Consider the following 23,866-nt stretch of genomic DNA (forward strand, 5'->3'; position numbering starts at 1 on the left):
ATAGAAATTCAGGAGTGTTTTTTTTTATGAGACAAAAGTTTGTCTTGCTTGCCTTCCAAAATGACTCTATCTACTGTTCACAGAGCTCTTATGGGATTTAGTTTAGCATGGATTGTACATTTGCTTTCTAAATTCCCCTCATCTGTCAAAAAGCTTGAGATTTTTCCTTCTTGAAGAATAGTCTAATATCCCAACAGACAGCTTAGAACATGAATGACAGCATTCCAGTGCAGACTGAAGTGAGGACTCCAATTCATTGTCCAGCCTGTAATCCTTTTACTGACTACCTTTTACCTTTTTTACCTTTGGTGTTTGATCTCCTGTTACCAGTGAGTCAACTATTACCATCACAGGTGCAACTCATTGTTGTTTTCATCACTGAGTTTTTGATTCATGGTTTAGTCTGAAATAACAAAACAAACACACACAAATGTCCATCTCAAATTATCAGAGCTAAAGTGGTGTCTCCACACTTCTAAGGAAAACAGGAAATGCTCACATGTGAGAAGCTGGATTCAACATGTGTAATACTACCTGAAAACAATTAAATCTGAAATCATGGCTTATGTAGTTTAAAACTTCCAACAGTTTGCTAACAGTTTTTCAGATATATAAAATCTAGATACTGAAGCTCTGGATTTTCAAGCAAGTATAACTTTCATTAAAAGTAATACAGATAATAAAAAAACTAAATTCATTGAGTAGCTTCTCTGTGACACAAGTTTCAGTCCATTAAATTCACTCATGCGTCCTCTGGGTGGAGCCATGTAGTCACTGATCGGCTCATCGGCTCAACTGCAAATTTAGTACAGAAGTTTGTTATAAAAATTTCCCCTGAGACAAACATTTTTTTTTGTGAGCATTGTGTCATACACATGACATTAATACACTGCATTCTACCTTTGTAACTAACAGTATACACAGTGAGGATTTTAGCTTTGTCAGAGTGGACTCATGAATGTCTCATTGGTGTGAGATAAACATAGGCTGTTGAGATGTAACATGCAAAGAAAGTCATATGCTATTGTGTTCAAGGGGTCAGTTGAGGTTACTTAATCTAGTGAAGGAAATTCCTTTAGTGTTCTGATAGATATTTTACATCACATGCTCAACTGTGGTTTGTTTTAAGAGCATTAGCAATCGTGATTTTAAGAGGATGTATGGAAAACTTCTGGGTATTTAAAATGAAACTTAAAGTGTCAAGTTTTTTTGTGGTGGTTGGGTCGAAATGTAATAGCATGCAAAAGCCCCATCAAAGAAATGCTCTATTTCAAGAGTTTTGTCTGATGAAAGATCACTCTTTTGTTATAGCGTGTTTATTGTTTTTCACTCTTTTAAAGCTAAAGTAAAGGGAAGTTTCAAAACCCCCTGTCATCAAGTATAAATATTTGCCCCAACTCTATTTCAACCAGTAACCTTCGGGTATTTTTATTGTGCTCTTTCTTTTCCTGTTCTTGATAACCCCTCATAAAATCAATTTCCTTAGTCAGATTAGCTTTACATGGGGATTTCACAAAGTAGAATACCTCAAGGGAGACATGACCAGGCCTTGATAATAACTTTTTTTTCTTCAAAAGTCTGAAATCAGTTCCAACATTTGATCAAAATTAGAAACACCTTGAGTCTCCTCAGGTTAACATCAGGTGCTTTCATTCAAGTTAGTTTCTCTAGTTTCCCAGTCACCTATCATACACATTCATCCTCAGTAGGTAGGCTAGATGCTTCCCCTCTGGGGAGGCAGGCCTCAGGAAGGGCTTAGGCTAACTCTGAATCAGGTTGCTGCTGTACAATGTCATAGGTAGGCCTGTGATGGATCATGGCACAGTTGGCCTCTGTCTGTTCTTTCCTGTCTTTGACTAAGTAAACGTTTCCCTCTGGGCTCAGTCGTTCATGAAAGCTCTTTTGCGCAACACTGCCATACGCACAACATCTGTCCATCAGCCTTGGCTCTCGCTCTTTGTATGTGTGCGTGTGTGCATGTGCCTTTCCTTGTTTGTCTGGTGTCCACTCTTCTTCCGGTAAAAGTCAGATTTTGTCAGTAACATGGACTCCTTGAGTCGTTCTGGTTCTTTTGGGATCATAGCAGCCTGTTGCATAGTCTCACATGGTGCTAATCCCCTCTGTCTTATGTGTAATTACTTATTTTGTCATTTACAAGAAGCAGTTCAAGCAATGGTTGTTTGCATAATGATGATATAATGGGCAGCATTCACATCAATCAACTATGGCAGCGCTTGCATATTGTTTATTTGCTATCACGTGTACTGTTTGTTTCTATAATCACAATTTAGGTCAGTGTGGTCAGCAGATCAGCAAAATAACTGTGGTTGATACTCTGCAGTGTGGTGTTACGATAACACTAATAAAAGGCTGAGAATATTTGTCCATCCAGTAGGTGTCAGGATAATGCAAAGCAAACATACACTGAAGATGGACTCAGTGAAGAAATGATTACATACAGTGGAGCCTGAATGATATTGATTTTACCTTTTTTGTTACCTTACAGTTTACACTCCTGGTATATTTCTGTATTTTACTGTTGACAACAAAGACTGTCAGCTGTTGTGTAAGGCAGTTAAATAGTTAGCGGAGTTATATTAGCATCATACATTGAGTTCTGTGCCTGGCCCTGTAAAGGAGGATGGGTTTTGTGATATGATATGTTTTTGTCCCTTTTGAAGTACAACAGACATGTGGAGTCCATTGGCTTTAGTCAAACACTCTGTGTGGGATTTACTCATACAGTTTGCATAGTGGTAGCCTACACACACACACGTCGTCCTGATTCACTCCATAGCCTTTTCTATTTTCACCATCTTTCACACACATGTACACTGCAGTTGGAAAGTATTAGGACAGTGACACATGTTTTTTGGTGTTGGCTTTGTACTCAAGTGCATTGGGTTTGAAAAAAAAAAAATGAGTATGAGGTTGAAGTGCTGTCTTTCAGCTGTAATTTGTGGGTGTTTACAGGCACACCAGTGTATGAATCATAGCCCCTTTCATATATACCCCTCTAATAATAAATCCAGGCGACGCAAAATAATCAGACAAATTAAACATAAAATCATCATATGGGATACTTGGTTACAGATCGTTTGCAGGCACTTGTTATCTTCCATGGTGATGATCTGCCCAGACTGTTCTGCAGCCCTCTTCACTTTGGTCTTGAGCTTTTTACCATATGATGAGTTTCTTCACCAAGTTGGCAAGTGAAAAAGATCATCAGCTGGATTGAGGACAGGCAATTGGCTCAGCCAATCAAGAGTGCTCCAGCTTGGCTGTTTAAATACAAAAAACACCCTCTCTGGTCACTTTGGATCAAGTTTAGGATCAGTGTCCTGACACACTGTCCTAAATTTGGTGGTCTGTGTATAAATGGCTGCAAATTTTCACATTAAACTACTCAGCACGGTAACTTCATAGTCGCTGTTTTATTTTAAATCCCATGTGCTGGAATACTCAGCCAAAAATGATGACAAACATGCCATTGTCCTGGCTGCACCACACACGCACATACAGGTCAGTGAGGTACAACTGAACTGCACTGACCCTTTCTGTCTCCTGGCCAAAGCTCAGTCCTCACTGCATGCTAGTTGCATATAGATATGCTGTATATAACACCTGGATGTTAGACCAAGCACATATTTAGCATTTATTTTGGAGTTGGCTGTGTAAGCATGTCACTGGATGTTCCAAATGAAAGTGCAGGCATCATCACTCAGTTTAACATTAGAGCATCTGCCATACCATGATTCAGGAATAGACTACTGCTGGGATATGGGGTCACTGCAAGAGGGTCTTGCCTGTATCAAAAGAAAATATGACACCTGTGTCACATGGTGAAGCAATAGAACCCTGGTTCCTGAGCTTCACTTGGGTGGATTTAGACCCGTGGAGGCCACAATCTGGTTCTGATTTACTATTACATAAGCACTTTGAGACTGTTGTTTTTGAGAAGTTTGCTTTGTGGGGGGGAAAAAAGCTAAGGAAAATAAAATAACAAACAAGAGAGCAGCTCAAAAGCAAATGGTGTGTAAACAGTTCTCAGGTTGGCGTTTGATTGGTTTTCACTCACAACGGTGGCCATTTTATCCAGGCACCCCTCAAACCCCATAACAACCCCGTCTCTCCACAATTAGCGGGAGGTGAATGGGTTTAGGTGGAGGGTTGAGTGGGAGCTGGTTAATACTGGCTTCCATAGCAGACTCCCTACAGTGGAGAGGTCCCCCTTAAATGGTGGATAAATAGTGTACCTGAGCCAAACAGCCGGCAGTGATAGAGGCATTTGCTGAAGGAGATGGGACACAAACTAGCGATTGGGTGAGAAAGGGTAGGTGAAAGTGGATTTGAGGTTTTTGAGGCTGGCCCTACAAAGAATCCGCCAGTCAAAACTGAGGGGCCCAAAGCGTGTGATTATTAATTACCGATGGCTTCCCAGCCTTTGAAAATCAGGGGGCCGCAGACATCAGATGTGTGGCAGAGGCAGAGGAGCGAAAGGCCTGTCATTACCATCACAGAAACAATGCTCGAATTTGGCTGTCATGCATTTTTGCCTAATTGACTGTTTTGATGCAGGTTTTTTTTTCTCCATTTTGTTTTTGAGGGGGCACCGATGCCCCCCACTCCCCGGTCTTGATGAGGAGAACTTGGTGGGCTTTCAGCTTCACCCAGCAAGAACCTTCCGGAGGTTCTTTGATGGCAAGAAAAGCCACTGGAGACCTCAGGGGCCTCATCGGCCTCCATTTATGTATCGGCACCGTAACACTCCATTTTTGATTCCTGACAAGAAATGAGTGAGGAGGAAAAGTAATGTATGGAAGGCATACAGTCTGTGTAAGTGAATGTACGTGCTATATGGAGTGTGTGTGTGTGTGTGTGTGTCCGTAGGGTGGTACTTTTTTGTGTGTGTGTGAGGCCTGCAATGAAAGGGGGAGGCCAGGGACCCACAAACCACATGAGGGGTCTCCTAATTTGCATAATTAACTGTTGACACTAACTGTGCTTAATGAAGGCCTATTGAAGTCATTGACCCTTTTACACAGCCAGCCCCTGGGAATGAGACAGAGGCTCCTCCGGCAAAGGTTAAAACAATGTGTCTGGTTAACTTCCGACAAACGCGCCGAAACGCCCCAAAGTCTCAAAGATTCATGCTCAATGGAAGAGGTTATGGCACAGAACGACCTGCGATTTCCCAGAGCTGAAATACCACCAGATGTTTGGCTTCGGTGTCTCATCCCTCATTATTAGTTTCTGTTCTACAGAATTTGCCCAGTCACTCAGTTTTCTTTCTGTGATATGCAAGCAAAGTTGATATCAGAGTTGTTGTACATTTGGATCAGTGCTCTGTTCCAAAGAACCTTGCACATGTTGTTTTCAATTTTATGGATGTGGTTACTGAAAAGGTTCTTAGCAATGGTGATCTCTATCACAGGCTCTAATCTGTTTCCTGAAAAATACTACTCATAGAATAAGAGGGAAGGTTTCAGTTAAGATGTTTTTACTTCCTACTATTGTAGTCTTGTTTCTCTAGTGTGTGTGTAAAGGCATACAACATGGGATTCGAAGTACTGTAATGTAAGTTATGTTTTTAAGCACAATTTAACAACAATGCCAATGTCATAATCCATTGTGAGTATTTATGAAATACATACATACAAATTCCCTCGACCATATTATTCATATAGGCCTATGTGGGCCACTGGGTTTACGCATCAGTTTATATCTTGTAGATTCTTGTCGTGGGGAACAAGTTGTATAGGGGTTACATGTATAAAGTCTATTATTAGAGGAGGACAACATTGTGTAAACTGGAGGTGTGTGGCTGCTGCTTCTGTTGTGGAAAATGCACTCACACACTGACAGACCACTTAGCATATCTGTGATCTCTTTATACAGGCTTGTAAATAGGTTCTTTTGCTGCTTAGTATTTCTGTTAAGTAGTAAAATCTGTAGTTAAACTGCTTTTACAATATACTTCCAGAATTTATAATATTAATAATTTTTTGTTTTTGAGCTAAAATTAATCTATTTTGTAAATTAAAATAAACCTTTAATCATAAATAAATGAAATAAGCAACTTTAGTGAATGCTGTTATAGAGGTAAAAAATAATTTCTGTAAATATAATGTAACTGTATCTCCATTTAATAACAAATACTGAATAATACAAGATCCTGCACTCATGCTAAAATTTGCCGATGTAATGATGCAGACCTCACCCACCTGTTCACACCAAAGCACACCTTAGACACAGACCTTCTGAGTGGTCGGGGAAACACGTAATTGCATTACACTGTGCGAATACATAAAGACTTTCTCACTACACTGGTGAACTGCCTAGTCAAATATTTGGGAATATAGCTCTTTAAAACCTCCCAAACCCAGTCAGAATCAAAGGAAATGTGCTGGCTGAAGTCTTAAGTCAAGGCATGGTACCAAAAACCATTCCAGTGCCCCTCACTCGTACTTCCATATGCAAAAATGTGTTTTGCTGTTTAGTAACGGTCTCCCATAAATAAATAGGAAATATGCTCACAAGTGGTCACTCATGCATGCATTTTAGACGCATTCTAGCACCAGGTGTGAAGTGGAATCTGTCTCAACTGAGCTCAGACACAGTCCATCTGGATACAAGACACTGCAAACATCTTCCTGACCTGGAAGGACACAGTGTAGCAGTTGCACACATGTGACGTTTCACCTAAATGTGGTCCTGAAGGTCCCTGAATCACCTGTGAAATATTATGGAAAGGATATGCATGATTTAAAAAAAAAAAAAAAAAAAAAAAGGAGCAGCCAATATGTTGTCAAAGTTAGTTGAGGGAAGATTTTAAAGACACCAGCAGGCTCTGGGTTGCAGTAAGGAGACAAAAGCCATCTGTTATAAGAAGTTGTCAAACATCACAGCACTGTAATTGTCACTTCTCCAGAATCCAGCCGTCTTTAATGTGTTATGACTAATTTCCTCTTATGCTGCTGAAACCACTTGGTGCTCCCTTAATGTCTGTCAATACTCAAGGGTCGTGACACTTCCTGAAAATGTCCCTCTGTTCTCCTATTGGCGTCACTGTTAGTAGTTCACTCCTATTAATGGCTTTTCCATTTTGTTGGCCTTAAAAGCCTCCAGAGGCCTATCTACCATCCCTGTTCAGGCTTTGTAGAACAGAGGGATTCTCTCTCCATGTGTATAGTTTGTCATAGACCGCCAAAGAAAGCTTTTCTCGTCTCCTCCCTCCTATTCCGCGCACTTTGACATGTTCAACAAGGTCATTGGGGATGTTATGAATGACCACTGTGGCCCAGCCTTGTTTGTATGTGATGTGAGGAATAATCCACTCTGTTAAAGAATCAGATTTCCCATATCCTGTGAGAATCTGTTTGTATTGAAAAGGCTTTTCCAGTTCCCCCCTCCCACTCATCAACCTAATTCTCGGCTACTGCACAATGTATAAAAACAGATTTATTGTTCGGGTGGTCCCCATCAGGTTTTTTTTTTTTTTTTTGTCTCAAAGGGGCCTAGAAATAGTTGATGGGAAGGGGTCTTTCACGTTTAATGACAACGTCCTTAAGCCTGAAACTTTCCCACACTTGTTTCAGGAAGAATGGGGGCCCTAAGATTTGTTTTTATCAAAAATTGAGATTGTCGTCGATAGATAGATAGATGCTTTATGAATATGTGCTATAACTGATGTAAGTGGGACAAGTACCCTCCCCATCCACCCACCCTTTTTATGTCTATGAGATGGGGCGCCCCCCACCCCCCTTGGTTCTTGCACACTGGTTTCAGGGCCTTCAAAAGGGGGCCCCTCAAGCTTTGATCCTCTATATGGGTGCGGAAAAACATCTTTTTGCCCTACACTGTGCCCAGGAAACCAAAGTTTTTGCTGCCGCCGTATGCTAATGCAGCCAAGCTAATCACCCTTCCCAATTACAAGATTTATATACCGTAATGGCACCCAGTGGTATCCCTTCAACCCTCTCAGCTCTGTGGCCCCCTTATCTACCCTCCGGATGTCCCATGGAGCAAAGGTGTCTTCTGTCTGTGAATGCAGCTGCCCTGCCACCACCTCAGCCTCTTGCTTTCTTTTACAAAAAGAGGGTAACATGAAAACAGTCCCATGGGTGGGCCCCTTAATGCCGTCCCTCTCATTCTCTACGTAATGTACTTTTCCAGTAAATGTCGTGAAACACACAGTAGCCCCAACGTAGGCTCCAGACAGATAAATGTGTTGGGGAAAAAGCTGCCGTCCCTAAGGCCCCTCAGCATGTCTAGTGGATCTGCCGCTTGGATTATATTTCTCCTATCAATATCCTACCCATCAAACCTATTTCATCCTCTACTCATCATATTGGCGGACTCCCTCAGCGTGACTAATATCATACTTTGTAAACACATTTATCCCTCCTTCTTTTGCTTCCTTTTCTTCTCCTTTTCTAAATTTTACATTTAAATATTGTGTACATGTGGGGTGGGGTGGTGGAGGGACCGCAGAGGTTATGAACTTTGTTAACGAGGGGACATTTGTACATTTGAAAGAAACAAAATGTATGTGATGAGCTATAGGGAAACACTGTTCAACCCCAGTCTGCACTGTGACCCACTCCTGGCCCCTCTGAATGGGACAAACATGGAGCCCGTGAAGTGCTGGCTGAACCCGCCAGAGCTCTTGGATCTATCCCAGGTTCTCCTCAGGTGAACTCTTGTCCTGCTTGTCATGAGGGAGAACATGTTCTTTCCAATAAAAGGGCAATAACTCAGAAGAAAATCTATTTTTGTTCTACTAAACATGAGGCATATGTATCTTAACTATTTTTTAAACATCACTCGTGGACAATGAGCGTAAAAAATTAAGGGAAACTTTGATTTTGGATTTGATCAAACATAATTCTTAATGCAAGCTTGAGAGAGAGAGAGACTTACTGATAATTCTTGGAACATTCAAAAGGGCAAGTTCAGGTGTTGCACATTTGTTTGGGGATATAGTTGCTCCTAGTGAGAGCCTGGTCTCTTACTCATTAATCTGTCCCTGAGGTAACCAGTATGAATCAGTACATGCCTACAATAAAATAAAGCTGATTAAACTACGAAATATTAAAATCCTTAAACTGTGGAAATGAAAGTCTTTATTCATCTGTTTAAGCCACGAGATTTTAGCAGTTTGTGTGTTTAGACCACTTGTGTGACTGTGACTCTTGGGGTTTCAGATTAGTACTTTGCATCGGTGGCTCTGGTGCCAGTAACGTTTTCATTTACTGGGGCCAGTTACAGAAATAAGAGATACAAGTCATTGTATAGTTTAAATTTGACATATATTGCCTTTATGTTCACCGATTCGATAATGGCATTAGGAGGCCATTAAGTACTTATCTAGTATCCTCAATCTGTAGTCTAATAATTTCACAAACTATTGTTATGTTTGACCCCCAGATTTTACTTTGCACTCTGTTGTGCTTTTTAAATATAACCTACTGTATTTACTTATTGACAGAACCTTGACTAAAGGCCTCCATTGTATAGGAATGCTGACCAAATCACCTTGAGATATTTGTAACCTGTTGTTCTAGGATTTGCCTGAAGGGATAGAAGAATATACTGTCACTCCATTAAAAAATAAATTCATGTCATTGTTCAGGCAATATAAAGGTCAGAGCCTTTGTGATGGCTTTGGGAATGGTGCACTTTGTATACTCTGTGTTTGTGTGTCTGTATGTGTGTGTGTGTGTGTGTGTATGTGAACCATAGCAGCGGGCACTTACTGCCACATCCAGATGGTGCTGGAAACAAACAGGGCTACGCTGTAGGACCCCTCAATAGGACCGTCTAGACTGGTCCCTGACCAGACAGATACAGCCTCCCATCAAATTAGCGTTTGTCAGATTTATGGTAATGGTCCGCAACAGTCTTCCTGTCAGTGACATCAAGATTTACAGCACTGACACCCACACACCACCACCCCCGCCCCCCCTCCCCTCCTGCCACACACATACACATATATGCCATCCTCATCCTGAGCTCTCCCTTTATCCCACTCAAATGCACCCTCCCCTGCTCTAGCCTCTTTCTCCCTCCATCCTTCTTTTCTTAGACCCTGCTCATTGCCACTGAACAACTCTTGCCTGCCACCAGGCCTTGTCTATTCGACAGGGAGGAGAAGTTGTGGAAGTGCTTGTGTGTGTACGTCAGGGTGGTTTGTACGAAGGCTGAGGCCATCAAGTCCCCCAGCCTCCTTCTCTAAAAGCATCTCAACCCCAGTAGCAAAACCACCCAAGCCCCCTCTGCCTCCTTAACAATGGGTTGTGTCAGGGTTTCCTGTTAATCCTCTGTGATGAAGCTTGAGTGTTTTTGGGGTGAAGGGTTGGGGAGGAGGGTGAAGTGCTGGTGCATAGAAGCTTTGGGGGTGTAGTTTTGGGGGTGACAGAGAGAAATACTAAGTGCTCGGGAGTTTGAAGGGTGAGGAGCAGAGGGGAAGAAGGGATACATTATTGGTAGTGGTGGTGGAGTGCGAGTGGAGGACAGACAGAGAGCCCCATGTATGCGGATTAGCGTCGCCCCCGCTTTCATGTCGGCGTTGTTGGGTGGTAACCCGATCCCTGGGCCCTAGCACTAGTGAGCCCAGTGGGAAAGGCTTCCTGACAGATATCCCGTCCATTCCCAGCCCAAATGTTTTTCCAAGGCTGCTCCTCTGCCTTTGATCTGGCCTCCTCCTCAACCATGCAGGGTCACAAGCTACCATGTCAGGCCAGATAGGAGAAGGCCAGCACTGGAGCTGCTTACTGCAAAGGGGAAGAGAGGGGGAAGCAGAGGGGGTCGCTCTAGCCTGTTGCTCTGAAATCTAGTACTCTAAACCTGTCTTGGTTGTCTTTAAAAGTGGACTTTACGCTCCAGACGGTCAGTCCCATCACCTCATTCAGTCACATGAAACTCCACTTTGCACCTCTGCTCCTAAATAACATGCAGTTCTTGTCTGTTTTCCTGTTTGTTTTTGGAACACAGTGTTCACTGTGATGAAACTGATTCTTGTGGGAGTGTTCTGGTATTGTAGGCAGGCTAGATGTCGTCCTTCCGCAGTCCTGTGTATCATATGTTAATTATCACTCAAGAAAAACATAGACGTGACCTACTATAAATGTAACATGTTACTATTTAACTGTTTTTTTGTGACTAGAAGATTAGAAAATGGAAATTCAGTTACAGTAACGAGTTACAGTAGTGCATTTCTTCTCCCCTTGCAGTGCAATAGATGCAGTGTGTTCCAGCAGAAAGCTGGGGGGCGCTCTAACTTCACCCTGTGGATTTCTGTGTGTGTGCATGTGTGTGTGTGTTCCAGCATGTCTCCTTGTCCAGACACCTTAGCGTCAGGGCAATAGTGTTCAAGCTCTGAAACGAGGGCCAGACAGACAGAAGTGGGATGAATGAATTGGGTAGCGGGGGTGATAGGAGAGAGAGAGGGAGAGAGAGAGAGTGGATGTTGCTTCAGAATAAGGGGATGATGTGCCTGCAAAACAGTGACAAGCAAATCAGCTTTAAAACAGGGCCTCCCCTACACACACACACACACACACGGACACATAATGGGTTGTGGGTTGTTTTGTCGACTTAAGTAAGACACGGTCTACTTCACCAGACGGGATGTTGAGCTGGTGCAGACAGGGTCATCTTATTATTGCTGTATGTCTGTCATTTCAGTCCAGTAGGTCTCTGTGATATTGTGTCTTAAACCGTTGAAGTCAACAGTCGACATATTCATCATTCACTGCATCAAAAACATTCCACGCCACTGGATGTGCATTGTCGAGACATGGAATGGGAGTGACGCGTATCCCCCAAATGTTCCAGCATACTGTTCGGTGTATGTGTGTCTGTGTTTGTCTCTGTGTGTGTGTGTGTGTGTGTGTGTCTGTGTAGGTGTCTGTGTTTGTACAAGGGATCTATTTCTGATGCGGGGGTAATGAATGGCACCTGTTTAGTGTCCTTAGTTGGCCATCATTTTTGAAGTGCAGTAAATCTTATATTTCATCACCCACGGCTACAGTTGAAAGCATGTCACAGTGCTCACTGCCAAATCCGCATTTTGTTTGTTTTATCTCGCAATTAAGGTTTTAAGAAACCAGTCAATCATACCTGTAGTGACAAGCATCGTGCCTCCGGTATCATCTCGCCTGCGCCCTCGGGGAAGTAAATGTGCTGCCACGAGAGGCGAGCAGTGGCAGCAGTTGTGGTTGGAGGGCTGGTGGAGGAGGCGTTCTCAAAACATCAGGATGACTTGAGTAACCAAAACGTGTCTCGGTCTGAAATATGTGTTATGTTATGAGGCAGAATAAAGGGGGCGGTGGTGGTGGGTGGTTTGGTGAGGTGTGGCGGGGGGCCTTAAGCTGTCTGTGGTTGGTGCGGTAACAGCTAAGCATGGGAAGGATCCAGTGAGCAGCCTTGTGTGTGTCTAGCATGTCTCTCTCACCCCTTAACGAGAATGGCATGCAGTGCGCCCCACACAACCCTTTCCCTCACTGTACTGAGCCACACTGTGTCCCACCGTGCACCCCCATCCAGCTTCAAAGCGGCAAATAACAACAACAACTGAAGGGGGGAGAAGATGAATGAGGATGAATGAATGTGCCCCTTCCATTCCCCCCCTTTGCCCCCCCCACTCCCCTCTATCCTCCCTTCTATCCCTGACTGACTGCCTTCCTGCATGCCCTTCTCTGCTCCCGCCCTCCGTTTACCCCTGATTTTGCAGGCCTGTGTTATGACTGTGGCCGGTGTGTATTACACACATATCTGTTAGCGCCGCTCCTCCGTCGGGACGCCCATATAAAGGACTGTCATTTCCAAAGGTCAGGCGTGAGCCCTGCACACAAGTGTTGTCCCGACACTTGGTCTGGAAAAATAAAAACGGCTTGCTTGCCCGTCCGTGTCCTGTGTCCGTCTACGGTGGCTGTGACTCTTAGAGACCGGTGTCTCGGATGTCCTTTCCCTTTTCTCCTCCCTCCTCTCTTCTTTCCTTTGCTAGCTCCGCTGTTGTCGGGAAATCAAGATACCCAGCTTGTGTAAATTGGCAGCCAGGGAGGAAGTCATGGCTTGCTTTTTGGTGCGCCCATCTATTGGAAATGCCTGGAGATAAATGTGATACTGCAGTTTTTAATAGGCATTATTACACTCATTAGCACCATCGCTGGACCGAGTGCAAACAGTTCAAACATATCAGTTGATGTGTAACCTACCTTTCAAGAGGAAGTGTGCTTCACCACAGGCGTGTTAAGCAAGGACATGACCCACTGCGTTGGTTTTTATTATACAAGTGCACATGGTCTGTGTGCGTGAGGCTTATGCTAAACAAAATATATTTATGAATCAGGCTGGGTGTGAGTAGCCAGCATATCTACATCTACTTCCTGACCATCCATAGTCATAGTTTCCAGATTAATGGGAAAGATGTGAGCCCAGTTCGGGTGACTCAGTTATCAGGCACTTACTCCCTATAAACCAGAGCACTATAATTTTTTTTTCATGCAGTCTTGCAAGGAATTTTTGGTGAACTCCCAGAGTGGATTGTTTTCAACAGGATGATGATCTGATGCATGATTTCCACCCATGGAACACCTGTATGCCTTATGTGCCTGCCTGTTGGAGTTTTCCATTGACAAATACTGATGCTGATGAGAAAGGTCAATCATGGACTATCACTGATAAACCATGTTCTCAGTATTTCAATGATTTTTTTTCTTCACAGTACATTTGCAGGTCAACATTTTTCCCATACTATTTGTAATACCGTGCACTCTGTATTCAGTCTGCTTCCTCCAGCACTTCACACTATTTAATATAATAGCTTTACATGGCCAATGGCAAATGGAAAATTCATATGTCTTGTTCACCTTTGTTAATACATTTATGATTCAGCCTGATGTATTCTGTGTTTTTGGAACAGATTTGTAATAACTCACCTGCTGTTCATTCAGTTAAATATTGGCTCCTTCTTGTTTCTGTATTTCTGAAAAATGTTGGATTTAAACTTAACAAGCAAAGACCCACCCAAAACTTTTCTGGGTGAGGCAATGGATTAATTATGTGGTTGAGTATTCCGGCAACAGCATTAGTTAATGCTGCACACCTGTTTAGATGTTTTAGCACTGTGAAGAAACAGTACTGGTGTTCTGTTACTATTGGCATTTAACTGTGTTCCTAAGCAGAAAATCAAACTGCACCTACACGCAGCATATTATTCTTGCAGCTTATACAGAGAATATCAAAATACCCAGCAGGAGCATTTGTTGGCCAAATGTTTCATGTATCCCTTGACGACCCCAATGTTAAGTCACTATTTCACAACTGAAGCAAGGAGAAAACCAGTCCAGAGAAAGTGGAAGCTTGTTGGGGTGCCTCATTCTGGAACATGCTGTCATGCCACTGCTCATTTTCCTGTCCTGTGGTGTCTTGATGGTAGCCAGAGAGTACGAGAGTGAAACACGAACTAGTTTGCTGCAGTGGTAGCGGCTCCCTCTAACCCACATTTATTACCTCTAAAAATACAAAGTGGTTTTCTAAAAAGAGCCTGGCTCCTGTTCTGTCCAACTACGTCAGGTGAATTTGTAACACCATGGGTTATGACTCACTGACAAAACAGTTTTCCGCTGAATGTTTCAACTCCAACTGAACCCCTTGGTTTGTAGTGGCTGAACCCTGTGCTTTCCCCTATATGTACTGTCCAAATATCTGTGGATATGTGATGTTAAAAGTATGCAAATCCACCAACAGTCACTTGAGGTCAGCAGGCTCCATGGTGGTGTTGGTTAGGCTGCGTGCAATAGCATATGGCATGACTATAAGAACTGTTTGAAAGAACAGTGGAGAAAAAGGAACAGCTGTAATTATTATTTTTTATACCATTGTTATCTCTGAATATCGGCTCCTCCATCATTTACACGAGGCTAAATGCAATTAAGTTCAGTTTCTGTAGAGTAATAGGGCTGCCCTGACCCATCCTTACACAACCGTTGTAGACCAGCAGTAGTGTCTTCAGCCTCTGTTCTTGGAGCTTGAGCTCTGGTCTGCTGCCAAGAGGCCCTGTTATGTCACCCATTAAATGTCTTGACATCTTTTTCAAATTGGAAGCTGGGGTGGGGGCTGTTTTTTCCATCTTTCTGTCATGCATCTTTTAAGGAGCCATTTAATCTAAAAAAATGCAGCCTGGCTATGTCTTTAGTGATATTTATATTCGACAGTGTTCCTCATTTACATAAAGCCTAGCTAATCAGCTTTCACAACAACAGTGAGGTAATGTCTCGGCAGGTCTCTCGGTGAAGCACAATTAAAACATGTCCAATCCTATAAGAGGCAACCAATCGATAAAGTCTAGGAATGGCAGACTTTTTATGGAGAGTGTTTTGGCAAGGAGCAGTGAGGTTTTATTTGTTTTTCTTAAAGATTGCCCCCTTTTTTTAAGACACACGTGGCTTCATAGTAGTGGTTTAATGGTAGCCCTAATAAACGAGGAAGTAAAGCTGATAAGCCTCCATAAGCACATGTTTCTCTGTGTGCCCGCACATGTGAGAATACTTTTATAACTCAGTCACTTCCACGCTGTGTGAATGTACTGTAAATCACTCAAACAACACTTGGGGAACTGTTGACTGTGTACGCTCAATTCAATTTCCAGTTTTAATCTCAGCTGTTCGTCTGGATGTTTTGGAGATTTATGGAGGTAGTCATCATTAGGATGGTCTCATTTGAGCTCTGAGTCTCAGTGACACAGCACACTGACTCTCAGATCATTGAGTGTGTGGTTGACAGGGGCGGGGCATGTCTCGAGGTAAGCAAAGGCCTTTGGACATATTTATTTTTCTCCTGTGAGCCTTTTGACCAAACTCTCCTCGTCAATCTTCTGCTGTCAAAGAGGGCCAGAGGTGGGAGCTCCCATCTTTCACTCTCACAGGGGCCACTGTGTACATGCAGACCCCAGGGTCATGCCCTGGATGCTCCTTTGGTAAGTGTTGTGAAATCTGCACTGTACCTGTAGGGGAGAGGTGGTGAGAGTTGGTGTGTCCATCTGCTCCCACATCACCAATGAGACAGCAGCCATCGTTGTTGCCTTCTTAGTCATATACACCTGGTCTAGAAATGATTTTACAAGGGGGCAAATAAATAACAGTCATCCAACTCACAGCAACTTCATAGCTACTTTAGCTCTCCCATCTCTCCTCATCTTAGCCCCTTGCTTCCTCTGAAAGATCAACTGACAGCTTGGAGGACTGACAGCTGAGGAGCAGATTTCACCTTCCACAAAAACCTTTACATGTAGGGGAAACCTTTACATTTCAGGGAAGGTAGGTGGGGGGTAGAGGCAGCAAGGGGCGACAAGAGCAAGAAAGAGAATAGAATGACCTCATCAAACCAAGTTTTTACATGTGTTCCCCCATCTGACACGCGTGTGTTTCTGATCTTACCGTTTTTCTGGAAGAGGAGAATGTTTCCTGTTTGAGCAGACTGGCGGGTTCACCAAAGAGTCGGGGGGGTCGGGTTGCTCAGCCGACGTCTGGTTCTGTTGAAGCAGATTCCCCACATCTCCATCAAACAGCAGCTCTGTTTTGGCACGGCTCTGAAAACTGACCCTGGTGGTCACTTATGTCTGGGGGTCTCTGCGGAAGGATTGAAGCCGAAACACTCTCTTGTTCACCTCCAATTTGAAAGAGGTGGCGGTTGTGTCTCATAGCAATCATTGCCAGTCTGAGGAACATGCTTGTTTTTGCGCCATTAATCTTATAGACAACATTTTTGCTGCAAAAATAGGAATTCTTGTAGCCTGGAACTAGACCTAAATCTTGAACATTTGCCAAATATTCAGCAGAATGTTTGTTTATCCTCTCGTTTGTTGATATCTACTTCTCCCTGCTGAGGTATACTTTTTAATGGCATGCCCAAGCACACCTGGAGAATGTGCGCACAGATGTTCAGCAGTTCATGTACACTTGTGCGTGTGTTTTCTTTCCTGTCAGGGTCTTTGATTGAACAGAGTAGCACTGTGTTGAACAGGGTCATCCCCTGACATGAGCAGTAAGCAAGCTTGTGTTGATGTTCTTCCACCTGAAATGTGATATAGTGGATGAGAGAGAGAGAGAGAGAGCGAGAGAGAGAGAGAGTGTGTCTGCTCTGCCATGTCCAGACTGGTTCCTGTCTTGCTAATAAAAGAGATCTCTTTTTAGTTTTGGATACTGATCTCTCCACACAAGTTTAAAGATCTCATTCACGGTTCACACTGCATTTGCCCCTTAATGTCTCACAGCAGGCCCTCAGTCCCAGGCCGTGATTCATGGAGTGACAGGTCTGCCTCTGGCCGCCATAAGGGCCCAATCAGACAGGGTCCACGCACACACACACACACACACACACACACAGACACTGCAGACAAAAACATGTTGCGCCAGTGCTTAGATGCATGCATCTAACACTCCTGCTTCCTTTCACATCTTTTTCCATGTAGATGTTTACTCTTTTTGACATGATTACATTAAATCATACAATGCAAACATCTTGTGGTTTTATTCTTTGTCACTGCTAGTTCCTTTTTTTCCCCCTTACTTTCTGGTGGATTGTGGTTAAACATTTTATTCATCTTACATCAACTGACAGTCTGGAAGTGTATCATCGACCAGACTCGTTTTTGACATGTAGTGGGGTTTAATGCTTCATCGCATGAAGACAGCTGTAATGCCTATGAGGCTCTTCCTGCAGAGCATTTATTCTAAGAGTACTCATTTTAAGGGTAGCGGAGCTTGTTGTGGTTTCCAAATGCAGTTTCTGAATCTCTACCCCATTCTCCCCAGGTGCATTTGATTTGCTTTTGCAATTCACTATTGTGTTTGTTTTGTTTTAGTGTTTCCGGGCACTGTGCTGTAAAGGACCCCCGCCACCAAGACCGGAGTACGATGTGGTGTGCATTGGCCTGACAGGTGCTGGAAAGACCAGCCTGCTCTCACGCCTCTGTAGTGAGGGCAGCGACGGCATCGTTCCCACAACAGGTACGTGCATGTTAACACATGGATCAGTGGGAAAGAGGGCTTTTTTTTCAGAGCAAGAGTATGTGTCCTTAAATAGAAGCGCATACCCTCCAAAGATAACCACATCTTTCTTCCCTCACATCTGTTCTTGCAAGCCTTCCAAGCTTCTGAAATGCTTTCATGTTTCAAGAACAAGTTGTCCTCCGGATTAGAATCACAGATAGATAATACTATCCAGGTATTACTGCTCGCCAATAGGGGGAAGCATGCCTTCAGTATGTCTCTCAAAGTCCCAGCGCTCATGCCAGAAACACTCTGCTGTATCTCACTAGACAATACTCAGCTTCTTTCTTCTAGTCAAGTGGGAGGCTGGTGTTAAGTATGTCCAGAAGAGGAGGCTTTAGGGTTAGTACATCACTCTCCTGGTAGTCAACGCTGCGTTTTCCATATACGCAATGCAATCCCTCAAGGACGCTGACATTCCCCTTTCCTCCCCTGGCTTCGTCAGGAGTCAGCTTGGAGAAATCCCATTTTAGGTTTAGTCATTATGCATTTTCACCAGTAGAAGCTAAATATAAAATAATTCCCAAAAATGCTGCCCACAACCATAAGTGTGTTTGTCTCTGTGGCAGACAGTGGTTCAAGGGAGTGAACACCTGTCTGCGCCTGCTGCTGAGTAGGCCATAATAGATAAAATATGTCGATTACTTACCTTGGCAGAAAATTATTTTAGTGAACTTCTCTGAAAGAAGATTTAGCTGTCAGCACTGTCTGCATCTGCCAACATTTACAGAGGGAAGATCATGAAGAACAATGAGGGGGAAGTCTCCTGTGGTCCACTCCCTCCATCCCCTACCCCCCTTCTTACTTCATGATTTTGCACTGTTGTAATGTGCTTAAAACCCACATTTAACAGTTAATTCAGATGTTGAATCATAATCAGTTGTGTCCCCCATCCCTCCTCCTGTTTTTGAATGTTACCAGGAAAGGAATTCCCATCAAGACAATTTCGCATAATATGAGCAACATTAAATCTCTCACTTGAGTGGGTTTCTTTACTATTTTCCACTGTGTGCAACCGCAGAAACAAACCACATAATACATGGTAGCACTTTAGACATTAGTTCCATCTTCCCCTAACTCCAATGTAGAACAAAAACTTTTCTGTTTAACTTTTCTTGTTTTTCTGTTTTGCTAACCCGGACCACACAAAGTGTTATTTTCTTTTCGTTTTTTACTAGACAAATATGTTGACAGTCATCTTTGTGTCCACCAGCTGGTGGTTTGGAAAAGGTACACTAAATATCCTGGGGAGACTGAATGTTAAAGTGGAGTTTGTTTGTTTGGTTTTTTTTTTTGGTCAGTTTTTTTTTTTTTTTTTTGTCATTTTCTCACTATTAAAAAGCAATTCAGCTAACATTCCTAAAAGTTTACTCCCTCTCCTAATATGTGCCGTCCACACACACACACACACACACACACACACTCAATTTCTTTATGTCATTACAGTGATGGATTTTTATTTTTTCTCCTCTTAGGTTTCAGCATCAAAGCAGTGCCATTTCCAAATGCCATCTTGAATGTAAAAGAACTTGGAGGTAAGAAATACATGTTCAGCTTCATTACAGCTTTCATTTAATTTGATTATTTCCTCTTTTACCACGTGCAACTATAGTGTTTGATTCAGTGAATCTGTCACAGGTGCAGTACAGTGGCCCAGCAATGACACTCTATGTGTGCCAGCCCAGATGTTAACAGGTTCATTTGCTGCAGCCCCACACTAACTTCAGTGTATATCTGGATGTGGGTTTGGATTGTAAAAATGCATCAAATTTATTTTAGAGCAACTGCACTTAGAGAAAGCTGTATCTTTTCAGCTTAACATATTAGGATACATACGTAAGACTTGTTCTCATATCATCTCATCTCTCAACATTAACAGCTTATACAAATGACTGTGTACACTAAGGATGCAAAAAGCGTGTTTGTTTTTACCTCCAGTAGCCATCACACCTTTCGTTCACAGACGGACATTTGTGTATGGACGTCAGACCTGTTAGTTTTTTTATTTTGAAGTGGCTGTCCAATCTGCACCCTGTTATTCCTGGAAATGCAGAGCACTCGAGGAAGCTGTTTAATAAGCACAGATGAGGGATCTTGAGGTAGAGATAACGTAAACAGACCAAATGCAATGGGAGGCCTCCAGTTTTTAAAGGGAGTCTGAACAGAGGGATAAATCAGTGCTGTCTCTTCTCTTACAAGGAACTTTATGACACAAGAAAATTTATTGTTTTGTTGAGAGTTAAAATAATTTATGTTGTTTTCTGTTCACTATGGGCACATGACAGGTGCAGTGCATATTTTGGCTCACCCAACCTAGCCTCCTGAAAAGATGGAAAACATACACACACACACATACACACACACACGCTCTTACACACACACAAAGAGGCTCCGTGGGACCACCAACGAGGGTGCTACCAAATTTGGACAGAGCGCATTAGGGGGTTTTCAAAAGAGGTTTTTCTGGATTGGGTCAAAGCCAGTCTGATGGGACATTATTGTGGTTGGAAAAACACTGGTCCCACGGATGACACGTTTGATTTAGAGAAGTTAGTATAGGCTGCCACCACAGCAAAGGATGATGAAATCTGTTCTCTTTTTCTCTCTGCCCCCCTGCCTGGCCCATTACTACCCTGCTCCTTTTCTTGTAAATACACAGAGCACAAGAATTTGAGCGATTTATGGTGCCATCCGTTATGGATGGGTCTGAGAGGGTGAAAACAAGCACATGATGTTTTGACGCCTGTAGTGACTACATTTTATGTGGAGCGCAGTATCGAATGTAGGTTTCTGTCTGAGGTGAATTGTTGACATGCAGCCCTTGTTGTTTGGCTGAGTGAAGGCGTATGCGTCTTGTTCCAAATGTAAATGACGTAAATGTGGCGTCAGGAGAGTTGGTGCGCTTGCATAATGTTCCACCGGTCAGTTTTCATAATGAGAGTTTTCTGATTAAAGTAGCCCATCTCTGTCACTATCCTTTTTTCCCCCCTTTCCCTGTGGCTTTAAAACAAGCAAACATGCCTTAGTTTCATGTTATTTTGCACTGCATCAATGATGCAGAAAAATGATACAAGATGTGACGCACAGACATCAGTATTCCGGACCCCAAAAAACTTGTTTTACACAATACCTTTGTGGCTTGTTCTCTTCACTCAGCCTTGACTAAGGCAAGGGAAGAAGCTTGTTGAGGAGCTTGAAGAAGTGAAGCACTTCCCATGCATTTCGGTCCTCTCCCACCGGAAACCCATTGAATGTCAATGAGGTTTTCTCCCTATACAGTATGAAATCTAAAGCAGGTCTTGCATATGTACATGACCTTAAGTACTGGTGGTTGGAAAGAACATTTATGGTACCAATGCAGATGTGGTAAGAAGTGTAAGTTAGGTATTTGCTTCTTTTCATGAAGCAAGTAGAGAAGACAAAAAATACACAAAATCTTTCTTCACAAAAGCCCAAGCCTTCACACTTTTTATATGCAGTTATTCTATCCTTGTTATTTGTTTGGCTGGGCAAGACTGATTATTGCTCAACCCATTTCATCTGAGAGACAAAAGTGATTTAAGTTGAACAGGAAAGAGGGCACATGGGAAATAAGCAAGTGCTAAGGTCAACACATTTGGCATGCTGCAAAATTTTGCATGCAGCAAAGAGCTGGGAATGAACCCATACATGGCACTCGGAGCCAGTTCCCTTTGTCATTAAAATGTTGCAGGCTATGTATCCATGTAAGTGTAGTTGACTCACAACTGTAACTCGTGTTGTTGCTAAGCGGGGTAATGCATTTTTAACTCTCCCTGCCTTGAGTGCACTGGGCCAGATTGTCGTAAGCGCAAGCTGCCCTTTAAACCAGCGGCACAAAGCAGCTTATGTGCAGGAAACACTGATGTATGATGCCTATAATGATTCAGACTGGGCTATACGTTTGTCTCACTCATGCATTTGTCATTGAGGTCCCTGCCATCTTGTTTTCATTTGTTTTCTTTCTCATCTTCAGCTCTGGTTTCTGTTTCTTTTTTCCTTCCTTTCCTTTCTGCTTCCCATCCCTTCTTCTCTTTACTATTTGATATACTATCTTTGTCTCTCTTTAGCCTCTCTTTCAGTCTTCTCTCCCTCTGTCAAGCTTTCTTTGCTTATTGATTTGTACACATTGTCTGGCCTTGATAAAGGTGCGCTGCTTCACAGTCGCTGTCTGACAGGACTTGCCTGTCTTGTAATACAGTGTGTTTACATGCATGTAAATAATCTTGTTATTAGAAGCAAAATAAAACCAAAAAATGTTCCATTAATTGGAGTAAAGGATTAAGAAAAACCTGGTTATTGCAGCTGGATTTTTCCTAGAGAAAACCACATTCTTGGTCATGTGTATGGATAACAGGTTTTCCAACTGGGTTTTTACACATGTGCATGTGCAGGACAGAAATTTCAAACACGGAGAGTATGGCTGCAACAGCTGTGACATAATTAAATCCAAAGTCTGACTGAAGCTTAAACTGAAATAAATAAGTCTAAATAAGTTGGTTTCCACAGCTGAACAGCAGACTACACATGTGCACGCTAAAAGACAAACTGTGTGGTCTCACTACAGAGCTTGTCTTCTTTCAGAGGAAAAAAAAACCTCATCAGGCTGCACAGTCACATAAGACTAATGCACGTAAAAAATGTCAGCCTTGAGAATTTAGAGGTAAGTTAAAGGGTACTGTTTAATAGAAGAGACTGTTGAAGAGTAGAGGGAATCATCTTGTGCTCCATCAGGGCATTTTCATTCTAAGATGTCCAGCATGAAGAGGTGGATACGTTTAATTTAATCAGTCGGCAGTGTCACTGCAGCTAAACTGTAACACTGTTGAATGCAAGGCTCTTTATACTCATTGGAATAAAGCGTAATAAAGGCTTTTCATTTGTCTGACATTGAGAATTTTGCATCTGGTGAGCTTTTGTCCAGCGAGCACTCGCTACCCAGCTGGCGCCAGGTATGGGGATTAGGTGGGAAGGGCACCTCTGGGGACGCAGGGAGGAATCTATTAAGTGTGTATGAGTGTGTGTGAATGTGTGCGCGTATGTCTGGACAGTGACATGACGTCAAGTCTAGACGGTTCATTTCAGTGTGCATTCATGCCACTCAATGACAGCTGACGAAGACGTGGTCCCAATAATCACCACTCGTAGCTGTTGTTCTTTAGTGTTGTGGCTGTGGTTAAGAGTTTAGGCTTTTGATCTTAAGTAGAGTGGTAGATATTTGCATGCAGTGTGCACATGCAGTGTTCTTGTCACTGTCCACAAATATGGACAGTTTATAGTGAAAGATGTTTGCTTCAATTTAAAGGCTTATATGCTTCTATTTGTAGATGAGTATATGAACATATATACGTGGTACATGCAGCGAATGTGATAGAGTTACATCTAAAATTGAACTTGCACACTGCTGTTCTTGGAACATGTACAGAGTTCATTTTATCATGGACACATACAGAGAACATGAGGGAGGGCGAGCAGGGATGCAAGAATATCACAGGGCGTTTACTAGCCGTCTATGACCACCAACAGGCAAAGGAAGTATGCGATCACGTCTCAGAACAAAACCACTACATTGTAGTCATCGCAGACCCAATGTGGTTCTTATTTCTATCAAACAGGACCACAGTGTGTGTTACTTTGCCCAGCAGGGACTCTTCTCCTTTGCACAGGAAAGGACCTGACCAAAAGTGAAATAATTTGTAAATTGTCATTTGGGTTTAAAGCAGATGCTGGCAGTTGCAGACTGTTCTGATTTGGACTTCTGAGGGCAGCAGTGTAACTGATCTCTATTTGAG

General features: G+C 42.8%; 1 protein-coding gene across 1 annotated transcript in view; it reads left to right on the forward strand.

The window, feature by feature from the left end:
- LOC108881358 (ADP-ribosylation factor-like protein 15) overlaps positions 1–23,866 on the forward strand; it is a 98,408-nt gene that overhangs the window by 20,355 nt on the left and 54,187 nt on the right. The window contains exons 2-3 of the mRNA XM_018673327.2: positions 17,870–18,014; positions 19,532–19,591. Of these exons, the coding sequence (XP_018528843.1) occupies positions 17,870–18,014; positions 19,532–19,591 (205 nt within the window). The remainder of the gene's footprint in view (positions 1–17,869; positions 18,015–19,531; positions 19,592–23,866) is intronic.

This window comes from Lates calcarifer, linkage group LG13, assembly GCF_001640805.2.
Source record: "Lates calcarifer isolate ASB-BC8 linkage group LG13, TLL_Latcal_v3, whole genome shotgun sequence".
NCBI lineage: Eukaryota > Metazoa > Chordata > Actinopteri > Centropomidae > Lates > Lates calcarifer.